The sequence below is a fragment of the Capra hircus genome, chromosome 6, assembly GCF_001704415.2.
Source record: "Capra hircus breed San Clemente chromosome 6, ASM170441v1, whole genome shotgun sequence".
Taxonomy (NCBI): domain Eukaryota; kingdom Metazoa; phylum Chordata; class Mammalia; order Artiodactyla; family Bovidae; genus Capra; species Capra hircus.
This window is the reverse complement of record NC_030813.1, coordinates 85027725-85040132: the sequence shown is the minus strand read 5'-3', so window position 1 is coordinate 85040132 and position 12408 is coordinate 85027725. Positions and strand designations below refer to the sequence as shown.

Here is a 12408-nt window from a genome sequence, read left to right as displayed (position 1 = left end):
TGGAGATTGGTTGCACAATGTGAGTATACTTAACACTACTATACTATACACTTAGGAACAATTAAGAAAGTAAATTTATGCCATGTGTATCTTACCACAATATTTTTGTAAGAAATCTCTACTCTAATCTCGAGACAATTTCTGATTTTCTCTCTTTTTGCTTGTAGCAATCCCTTCAATAATGTATGCTATGTTGCTGCTGTTTTGTGATGGGGCAAATTCTTTTTTTCACAGGAAATGGAAGAGTTTGTGCAGAGCTCTGGCGAAAATGGAATTGTGGTGTTTTCTTTGGGGTCAATGGTCAGTAACATGTCAGAAGACAGAGCCGAGGTGATTGCATCAGCCTTTGCTCAAATTCCACAAAAGGTAGATACAATAACTTAATCATGGACAACTATTTAATAAGTCTGTGAAACTCTGTAAAGATATGATTTTAGACATTTCCTATCACTTTGTCACTTGTTCCTTTTCTTTGAAGGACTTCTGAGGACACAACACACATACAGATGCTCTCGGGGGTTAAATTTTAACAATAAATGTAGTCATGCAATATTGATTCCAGTCAAACAATTCCACTTTTCATTGTTTTTGGAAGTAGGGCTTAAAAATTTGTAAGTTAAGAGAACATACTTCTTCGGCAGCACTAATTAACATTATTAAAAAATTCTGCTGTTGTTGCTTAGTCATTAAGACGTCTGAATCACTGCAATCCCATGGACTACAGCATGCTGGGCTCCCCTGTCCTTCACTATTACCCAGGGTTTGTCACGATTCATGTCCATTGATTTAGTGATGCTATCTAACCATGTCATCCTCTGCCAGCCCTTCTCCTTTTGCCTTCAACCTTTCCCAGATCAAGTTCTTTCCAAACAGTTACCAGGTGGCCAGAGTATTGGAGCTTCCGCATCAGTACTTCCAATGAATATTCAAGATTGGTTTCCTTTAGGATTGACTGGTTTGATGTCCTTGCAGTCCAAGGGATTCTCAAGAATCTTCTCCAGCACCACAATTCAAAACCATTAACTCTTCAGTGCCTAACCTTCTTTAAGGACTTCTAGGGTGGCTCAGATGGTAAAGCGTATGCCTACAATGCAGACCTGGGTTCGATCCCTGAGTCGGGAAGATCCTCTGGAGAAGGAAATGGCAACCCACTCCAGTACTCTTGCCTGGAAAATCCCATGGATACAGGAGTCTGGTAGACTATAGTCTGTGGGGCCGCAAAGAGTAGGACATGACTGAGTGACTTCACCTTATCTTACCTTACCTAACCTTCTTTACTGTCCAACTCTCATATCCATACATGATTACTGGAAAAAAATATAGCTTTGATTATATGGACCTCTTTTGGTAGAATGATGTCTCTGCTTTTAATATTCTGTCTAGATTTGTCATAGCTTTTCTTTCAAGAAGCAAGTGTCTTTTCATTTCATGGCTACAGTCACCATCCACAATGCTTTTGGAGCCCAAGAACATAAAATATGTCACAGCTTCCACATTTTTCCCCATATATTTGCCATGAAGTGATTGGACCAAGATGTCATGAACTGTATTGTTTTGAATGTTGAGTTTTAAGACAGCTTTTTCACTTTCCTCTTTCACCCACATCAAGAGTCTCTTTCAGTTCAGTTCAGTCACTCAGTCGTGTCTGACCTCTTTTGCAACCCCATGAATTGCAGCACTGCCAGGCCTCCCTGTCCGTCAACAAACTCCCAGAGTTCACTAAACCTCATGTCCATCGAGTGGTGATATCATCCAACCATCTCATCCTCTGTCGTCCCCTTCTCCTCCTGCCCCCTATCCCTCCCAGCATCAGAGTCTTTACCAATGAGTCAACTACTTCTCATGAGGTGGCCAAGTACTGGAGTTTCAGCTTTAGCATCATCCTTCCAATGAACATCCAGGGCTGATCTCCTTCAGAATGGACTGGTTGAATCTCCATGCTAGTCCAAGGGACTCTCAAGAGTCTTCTGCCAACACCACAGCTTCAAAAGCATCAATTCTTCGGTGCTCAGCCTTCTTCACAGTCCAACTCTCAGCATCCATACATGACTACTGGAAAAACCATAGCCTTGACTAGATGACCTTTGTTGGCAAAGTCAATGTCTCTGCTTTTGAATATGCTATCTAGGTTGGTTCATAAACTTTCCTTCAAGGAATAAGTGTCTTTTAATTTCATGGCCTGCAGCACCATCTGCAGTGATTTTGGAGCTCAAAAAAATAAAGTCTGACACTGTTTAACTGTTTCCACATCTATTTCCCATGAAGTGATGGGACCAGATGCCATGATCTTCGTTTTCTGAATGTTGAGCTTAAGCCAACTTTTTCACTCTCCTCTTTCACTTCCATCAAGAGGCTTTTTAGTTCCTCTTCACTTTCTGCCATATGGGTGGTGTCATCTACATATCTGAGGTTATTGATATTTCTCCCAGCAAGCTTGATTCCAGCTTGTGAGTCACTCAGCCCAGTAGTTTACATGATGCACTGTGCATATGTAAGTTAAGTAAGCAGAGTGACAATATACAGCTTTTGTGTATCCTTTCCCCATTTGAACCAGTCTGTTGTTTCATGTCTGGTTCTAACTGAATACATAAGACAGTTTTATTCCCAGTACTTTGAACATTCTTCAGTGGCATTACCCTTTGTCTATCCTTGTCAGGCGAGATAAATGATTGTTTGGTATACCTTGCTAGATGGAACGAACATAATTTACGTAGTTGAAATTTTGCATGCTCCTTGGTGTGCTGACTTTCAGCTTGGCCACTGTTATGTTTTCCAAATTTGCTGGCATATTGAGTGCAGCACTTTAACAGTATCATCTTTTAGGATTTGAAATATTTCAGCTGAAATTCCACTAGCTTTCTTCACAGTAATACTTCCTAAGGTCCCATTTTCATCACACTCCAAGATGTGTGGCACTAGATGAGTGACCACACCATCATGGTTATCCAGATTACTAAGACCTCTTTTGTATAGTTCTTCTGTGTATTCTTGCCACCTCTTCTTAATATCTTCTGCTTCTGTTAGGTCCATACCATTTCTGTCCTTTATTGTGCCCATCTTTGCATGAAATGATCCCTTGGGATCTCCAATTTACTTGAAGAGATCTCTAGTCTTTCACATCCCATTGATTTCTCTATTTCTTTGCATTGTTCATTGAAGTCCTTCTTATCTCTCCTATCTATCCTCTGGAATTCTGCATTCAGTTGAATATATCTTTCTTTTCCTTTCCCCCTTGGCTTTCACTCCCTTTCTTTTCTCAACTATTTATAAAGCCTCCTCAGATAACCATTTTGCCTTCTGGCATTTCCTTTTCTTTGGGATGTTTTAATCGATGCCTCCTGTACAATGTTACACGCCTCTATCCACAGTTCTTCAGGCACTCTGTATATCAGATATAATCCCTTGAATCTAATCGTCACCTCCACTGTGTAATTTGATTTCTGTCATACCTGAATGGCTTAGCAGTTTTCCCCGCTTTCAATTTAAGTCTTTCTTCAATTCAAATCTGAATTTTGCGCTCAGGTGCTCATGATCTGAACCACAGTCAACTCCAGGTCTTGTTTTGCTGACTGTATAGAGCGTCTATCTTTGGCTGTAAAGAATATAATTAATCTGATCTCAGTATTGACCATCTGGTGATGTCCATCTGTAGAGTCATCAGTTGTTGGAAAAAGATGTTTACTATGACCAGTGTGTTCTCTGAACTAAAGTCTGTTAGCTTTTGTCTGCTTCTTTTAGTACTACAAGGCCAAACTTGCCTCTTATCCTAGGTATCTCTTGACTTCTTACTTTTACATTCCTATCCCCATGATGAAAAGACTTCTTCATTTTTTTTTTTTTTTTTTTTTTTTTTACTGTTAATTCTAGAAGGTCTTGTAGGTCTTGCTGAAATCAATCGACTTCAGCTTCTTCAGCATTAGTATTTGGGGCACAGACTTGGATTGCTGTGATGTTGAATGGTTTACCTTGGAAATGAACCAAGATCATTCTGTGGTTTTTGAGATTGCACCCAAGCACTGCATTTCAGACCTTTTTGTTAACTGTGAGGCTACTCCATTTCTTCTAAGGGATTATTAACCACAGTTGTAGATATAATGGTCATCTGAATTAAATTCATTGAACTTGAATATTTTAGTTCATGGATTCCTAAGATGTTGATATTTACTCTTGCCATATCCTGCTTGACCATGTCCAACTACTTTGATTTCATTGGCCTCACATTCCAGGATCCTATGTTATTTACATCATCAGACTTTCACCACCAGACACATCCACAACTAAGCATCATTTCTTCATTGGCCCAGTCACTTCATTCTTTCTGGAACTATTAGTAATTGCCCTCCACTCTTCCTCAACAGCATATTGGACACCTTCTGACCTGGAGAACTCATCTTCCAGTGTCATATATTTTGTCTTTCCATATCGTTCATGTGGTTCTTATGGCAAAAATACTGGAGTAGTTGTCCATTCCATTCCCTCCTCCAGTGGACCACAGTTTGTCAGAACACTCCGCTATGACCCATCTGCCCTTGGGTAGCCGTGCAGAGCATGGCTCATAGCTTTATTGAGTTACACAAGCCACTTTACCATGACAAGGCTGTGATCTATGAAGGGGATTAATAAATTATAAATAAGCCAAAATATTTATCTTAGGTGATTGACTGCATATCTTCTTCTTTGTAATCAAAATGTGTAAAATTCTAATAAAATAATTTCCCATTTTAACTACTTGATATAAGTAGATGCTTTTATAGCAATCAAAAATAAATCAGTGAATATTGAATTTTAAAATGAGCACTAGCATATAAAGAAAGCAAATGAATATGCAGCTTATGTGTAATCTGCCTCTGACTTATTGTATTAGAAATAAAACCACCTATCCATGAAAGAAAAGCTATGACAAGTCTAGACAGTGCATTAAAAAGCAAAGACAGCACTTGCCTGCAAAAGTCCATATAGTCAAAGCTATGGTTTTTCAGTAGTCATGTATGGATGTGAGAGTTGGACCATAAAGAAGGCTGAGTGCCAAGACAATGATGCTTTTGAATTGTGGTGTTGCAGAAGACTCTTGAGAGTCCCCTGGACAGCAGGATCAAACTGGTCAATCCTAAGTTAATTAACTTTGAATATTCATTGGAAGGACTGATGCTGAAGCTGAAGCTCCAATACCCTTGGCCACCTGATGCAAAGAGATGACTCATTGAAAAAGACCTTGATGCTGAGAAAGATTAAGGGCAGGAGGGAAAGGGAGTGACAGAGGATGTGTTGCTTGGATATCAACATCGAATCAAAGGATATGAATATGAGCAACTTCTGAGAGATAGTGAAGGACAGGGAAGCCTAGCATGCTGCACTCCATGGCGTGCAAAGAGTTAGACACAACTTAGTGACTGTAAAGCAACAACAAAGCAGTTTTTTTTTTTAATATTTGAATTGGTCATTAAAATCTCACTTGTCTCTGCCATCATGTGTACATAATTAATACATCAAACATAGGTATTCCTATTTATGTCTTTGTATTACTAGTTACCATTACTTCATATGTCTTCATTTCCTTACATGTCATATGGAAGGCATGTAATTATATGTATCTTATTCAATTTAGAAAGTATTAGTATAACTTTGAAGTTCAACTCATAAAATAAAGTATTTCCTTTACTTTTAACAGGTGCTATGGAGATATGATGGCAAAAAACCAGATAACTTAGGACCCAACACCCGGTTGTATAAATGGCTTCCCCAGAATGACCTTCTTGGTGAGACTTGTCACAACAAATAATGAAAACATGAGTAACAGCTGAACAGAGTGAGAGTGCTTCAACAGGAAACACACTTACAAAGCAATTATTAAAACACTGAAAAGGAAAACTTTACTACTCTATTATAATTTTCTTTGCTATGAGAAAAAAAGGAGAACATATAACAGTTGTCAGTTTATTCTACATAGTCACATCCCTCACAGCCAGAATCTTTACTTCAGCTGTAATTACTTCTCACAGTGAACTTTGCAATAATTTCCTGGATTGTAGTTCTGTCTCTGAATTCTTTCCTTATACTTATCATTTCCATTCTGTAGAGGTATGTTAAATGCTACTAAAAATAAGAACTCTTCTGCCATTACCAATGACTCTCAATTTCCTATTAAAAAAAATGCACAATCATTTTTGTGAAGCAATAACACACTTCATGATAAAATGTAGCTTTTCCTTCCTCTGGTTCCAGTGCCACTACCATTATCCTTCTTTTCCCCTGACACCATTCCTATCAAACTAAATGACTTCACTATATCTTTAGGTGAATAAATTCTGGCATGCCCTCCTCTTTTTTTGCACATGTGGTTTCTTTCACCCAGAATGGTCTTTCAAGTTATTCACCTGCCAATCCTGGATTCATTTGTGATGTTCAAGTGACTCAGCTCTTCTTTCACAAAATCTTCATTTACCCCTTCAGCAGACATAGCTGTTTCTTCTCTGAGTTCTGAAAGCAAGTTAAAAGCACTTTCAATATACATAATAATGTTATCTAAAAGATACTGCTTCTTCCAGTGCCTTATAATACCCATTTCTCATTTTATTCTGTTATAATTAATAATCTTCCTGAAATTCACTCAATCCTAGGCCATCCAAAAACCAAAGCCTTTATAACTCATGGTGGAAGCAATGGTGTTTATGAGGCCATCTATCATGGGATCCCTATGGTGGGCACACCTTTGTTTGCTGATCAAGCTGATAACATCGCTCGAATGAAATCCAAGGGAACAGCTGTCAGGTTGGACTTGGAAACAATGTCAACAAGAGATTTGCTCAACGCATTGAAGGAAGTCATTAATAATCCTTCGTGAGTATATATATATATATATATTTTTTTTTCTTTACTAGGCACTCTTTCTAGAGAAGTTCTCATCTGAAGGCGAGGGAGGCAGCCATGAGTCTTCACATAAGCACAATGAGGTGTAAGATTTGCTCAATGTTTTGAAAACACACAAATAACGGGTTGTGAATGTCACATTAAGGTTTTTTCATGGTTTTATGGAAAAGGTTTTCAGTGTTTTAAAGATAGTGGAGAAATTTTGAAAATTTAATCATTAGAATGAGAAGAACCATTGAAATTCTAATGGATTAAGATGCATTGAGAACAAAGTTATTGTAGGGAACCATGAACAATATGGATACACATCTGCCCACTCTACTTTCTTTCAGCATGTGAAATTCTCAAATGTTTTAAACTCTTAAAAGATGGTTTATTTTCAGTAAACCACCATGACATAATCCATTTCAAATTCCAATTACATTTACTATTTTCCAAGTTTTCTATGCTAATATTTTGACTCCATCTCTGATAAATGATAAACAGCTATAACTTTCTAACCACCCAGTTTCAAATATGTATATCCTATTTATAAATGTGGGTATATTCTTGGTGTTTTTTGTTTTTTGTTTTTTTTGTTTGTTTGTTTGTTTTGTTTTTTACTGTGGTCATTTTGTCTTGTTTGGAAGAATTATAAAATCTAAACATAATTGACTTGGGAAGAATATGTTGATATGCAAAAGTGAAAGTGTTGGTTTCTCAGTTGTGTTTGACTCTTTGGGACCCCATAGACTGTATCCCACCAATCCTCAGTCCATGGAATTTTCCAGGCAAGAACATGGGAGTAGGTAGCCACTCCCCTCTCCAGAGGATCTTGCTGACCCAGGGATCAAACCAGGTCTCTGCATAGCTGGCCAATTCTTTATATCTGAGCCACCACGGAATCCCGTATGTTGGGATATTCTTTTTTTAAAAAAAATGTTACACAATTTTTACAGGTTATTTTCCATTTAAGGTAATTACCAAATAGTGGTTAAATTTCCAGTGTTGTATAACACCTCCTTGAGCTTATGTTATTCCCAGTAATTTTGCCTCCTACTCCCCCACTTGTGTGTTTCTACTCCCCCAAATCTGGTATCCAATAGATTGTTCTCTGTATCTGCTAGTCTGTAATAATATTGTGATCCCATCATTCATAAATGGTAAACAACTAGAATTTTCTAATTTACTCAATTACAACTACGTAGATACACCTTATAAATGTAAGTATATTCAGAGTTCTTTTATTCGTGCTCATTTTTGTCTTATTTGGAATAGGTAGTTACGTTGGGATATCCCTATTTAAAAACCACATTTTCTGAAAACAGAAATATTTAATTTCCAAATCACTTCAGGATATACATGAATTTCAATGACACAATTATATTAATATCACAAATATGATGTATATATTCCCCCTTTTTTGTCATAATGACTTTGTGAAGAAAGCATTTTGAGAATGTGTCAGTAATGGCAGCAAAATGAATTGTCTGTTTTATAAGCAGTGTTATTTAATTTTAGCACAGCTATTGTCATAAGTGAGCAGCATAAAAAGCACTTTTTTTCTTTTTTTGAAAGAAACAAATCTTTCATTTGCTGTTTTTATGTAAATGTACATATCTCTAGTATATTTGTATGTCTTTTTAATTTTTAATAATGTAATGTTGGTGTCAAAAATGAAAATATACTGAATGTTCATGATATGCTACATGCTGTATTTAGTAAAACAGTGTTACTTTACACATTTTAAGTAACTTCTTTATTGTAGTCTATTCCTCTTGTATTAAAAATATGTTTCCAGGATTACTGCAGTCTTTGCAAAAACCCAGTGCTCCTCCTGTGTTTTTGACAGTAAAGGGAGAAAAGTTACTTCCATTGTTATTACTACACTGCCATGTTATAGCACTTTGTGATTTAAAGTTCATGAGCTATATCTCTTTATTCTTCCTTCTTGTCTATTAGTCTGCCATTATTTCAGCAATAGAAACAAGTGTGTCTGCAATGCCTGAGAGTGAAATGTTGAGCCTTCTCCAGAAGGCTGATGACAAAGAACCAGAACAACAATACAAGAACCAGAACAACAGTACTAGTAAGCATTCACTGAGTGTCTACTGCATGCTAGGAATGCCTCTAAGAATCAATACAATATTCTCAAAATAATTAGATAAGATACTATTCCTTGCCATTTCATATAACAATGAAAAACCGAGAAACAGAATCTATCATAATTGAGCCCTCCAAAGTAAAATTAAAAGCTTAAAAAATAAAAATGTTTTAAAATGTTAGTAAAATTAATTTAAAAAAATCAGAGGAACAGAAAAATTAAAAAGCAGCCAACAAAGTAAGAGTCAGGAATCAAACTGAGTCAATCTACTTCCACACTCTCAACCACCACTTCACTAATGTAAGACCAGCCCTGTCTGGACATCCAAACCTCATCCCTGATTTACCTACTATATCTAGATTATAACATTTTGAAATACATCTACCAGGTCTATTAACAATTCTTTATGAGATAATTCAAACTTTGGACAGACATATTATGAATTTCTTTTCTTTTCTTTCCCTTTGGGAGAGCTTGTTCCATTCTTTAGAATACACAGTCTTGTTCTCTCCCATTTTCTTTCTTTTCTTTGTAGCTTGAAAACTGTGCATTTAAGAAATCCTAGCCCATAAGCTAATATCTCAATAATCACCTCGGAGAAAATTATCTGTTTTTCTTCCACTCTGTGTTGCACTCTGTTACCATCTGCAAGGAATTTTCACATTTTTATCTATTATAGCTCATTCCATAAATGATAACGGTTTGATTTTCCTTCAGCTACAAAGAGAATGTGATGAGATTATCAGCCATTCAACATGATCAGCCTATGAAGCCCTTGGACAGAGCAGTCTTCTGGATCGAGTTTGTCATGCGCCACAAAGGAGCCAAGCACTTGCGGCCAGCTCTCCATGACCTCACCTGGTTCCAATACCACTCTCTGGATGTCATTGGGTTCCTGCTGGCCTGTGTGGCAACTGCCATATTTGTCATCACAAAATGTTGTCTATTTTGTTGCTGGAAGTTTGCTAAAACAGGAAAGAAGGGGAAAAGAGACTAGCTGTATCTGAGACTCAGCGCAGGTGTCCCCAACCTCTGAGATCAAATGCCTGATGATCTGGGGTGGAGCTGATGCAATAATAGAAACAAAGTGAGCAATAAATGTAATGTGCTTGAATCGTCCCAAAACCATTGCTTCCTATCCCAGTCCATGGGAAAATGGTCTTCCACGAAACTGGTTCCTGGGGCCTAAAAGTTTGGGTACTGCTGCTCTAGCAGTTCTGCCTCATAAGTAGAACTCCTCCATAAAATGATGTGGGTATGTATTGAAATTTATTATTTTAATGCAAAAGTATACTAAAAAGATGTGGTTGAATTTAACTGTTTTTCACATGTTGGGTGTAGAAACAGGAACAATAAAAGTCTATTCATAGTATCCATATTACTTTGTAGATATTCAGAATTTTATATTCATTGTTGCATAGAATTTTATAGCTTTTCCTTGCTATAGAGATTGTTCAATAATTGGAATTCTTTTGAAAGATTCACCCTTTAATTTTATTAGTGAGACCACTAATAGTTCTTCATTTTTACTGCGCATCCAGCCTCAACAACACTTCTTACCTAAAGCCATGGCAAGACACTTGCCTTCATCCAGTTAAACTCATTTGCCTTTGAAGTGTTCATGGAATTAGAAGTGTAGCTACATGCTTCCATCTATAAAACCGAGATATTTGCAAAAATCTTTAATTTCATGACCTAATACTCTTTTTGTCACCCACCTTTTATTCATCTATTATTTTCACTCCCATAACCAGCTTTTGCTAATGGATATAAGTTCTCAACTGTATGTTAAGAAAATAATTACCTGAACTCTAAAGAGACTTTTGAATTTTCATTCTCTCCAAAGCTACCCGAATATATCTATGATCTTATCTATATCTATATACATATCTAAATCTATGTATATTTTTACAATTCAGGACAGACCACCACTTAGCTACTTGCAGATATGATGAGAAATTCAATGGGTTTGTTGAACACAGACTGAATTATTTACTATTATATTATAATATGAGCTTCCCTGGTAGCTCAGCTGGTAAAGAAACTGCCTGCAATGCAGGAGACCCCGGTTCAATTCCTGGGTTGGAAAGATTCCCCTGGGGAAGGGATAGGCTACCCACTCCAGTATTCTTGGGCTTCCCTGGTGGCTCAGACAGTAAAGAATCTGCCTGCAACGTGGGAGACCTGGGTTTGATACCAGGTTGGGAATATCCCCTGGGGAAGAGAATAGCTACCCACTCCAGTACACTGACCTAGAGAATTCCATGGACAGAGGAGCCTGGCAGGCTACAGTCCATGGGGTCCCAAAGAGCTGGATATGACTGAGCAACTTTCACTTTCATATTATATTATATCATAACCACACTTTAGATCAGCATTTCTCATTCTTTTGCCTCTTTCCTCAGGAAGCTATTGCGTCGTCCCTCCCATAACACTTACATGTAAACATTCAATCCTTTATCATGACAGAAAATATTATAGACATTATTTTCTTTAAACCTAGGTCCACTATGACTGAAATAAGCAGAAACAATGAGCACAAGACAAAAATCACGTAAATTTTGTAAAAAAATTGGTGAATCAAATGAAAACAATCTGAAGGTACTGATGAAAACTGTACCTCAGAAAAGCAGTTTATTATCAAAATGTCCAGGTCAGGGAATGAGTCTTGTCTTTTAGGTCAAGGGGACCACCATTCACAACATTTAAAAAACATTCATCAGCCTTAGGCATAGTTTATTTTAAAGAAGAAACATTGATGTTTGGGGAATTATAGGAAAATTTACCAAGAACTTCTCATAGAACCCACCTAGATAACTGACACATATTTAAAGAAAACTAAAACTAACAGAAAGTAAGAAGGGAGGACCATATGTTTCCATAGTAGAAAATGTTTTTAAATCAAGCATATAGGCTTACAAAAGTTTCCTCGAATCTACACGGCAGCACGTGTAATAGACAAAGGGTTGGTAGTCACTGTGCAATAAGAAAGGCTAAAAATCTCCAGTGAAAAGTCTGGCACTCCAACATGAAAATAAATGAAAGGTACAAACAGGAAATTCACAGAAGCGAAATGGTAGTGACATACAAAAGGTGGTATGGAAAATCTGGGAAATTTAAATTGTCAACAAGTAATATTCCTGCAAATAATTTGTAGAACAAATAATCTGGGAGGACTAATTTTGAGGGAGTATAATATGGAAATACCATTGAAATAAAATTTATACACGCTGTTTTATATAGCAACTCATTGTCTAGTTATATGTCATGCAGAAAGACTTGCACATGTTCATGATTACATACTGAATATTCCCACTAGCACTTAAATGGCAATCAATTTGTGAACACACTAATCTACAACATAGATATGAGTTATATAGCCATGAAAGAAAACAGTTCAATTATGGGCAATATTGTTAAATACTCTTCATGTCACATTGCTAAACAAATAAAAAGTT

General features: G+C 36.9%; 1 protein-coding gene across 1 annotated transcript in view; it reads left to right on the top strand.

Moving 5' to 3' along the window:
• LOC108633246 (UDP-glucuronosyltransferase 2B4-like) overlaps positions 1–10326 on the top strand; it is a 22383-nt gene extending 12057 nt beyond the window's left edge. The window contains exons 4-6 of the mRNA XM_018049521.1: positions 5669–5756; positions 6618–6837; positions 9668–10326. Of these exons, the coding sequence (XP_017905010.1) occupies positions 5669–5756; positions 6618–6837; positions 9668–9947 (588 nt within the window). The 3' untranslated portion in view covers positions 9948–10326. The remainder of the gene's footprint in view (positions 1–5668; positions 5757–6617; positions 6838–9667) is intronic.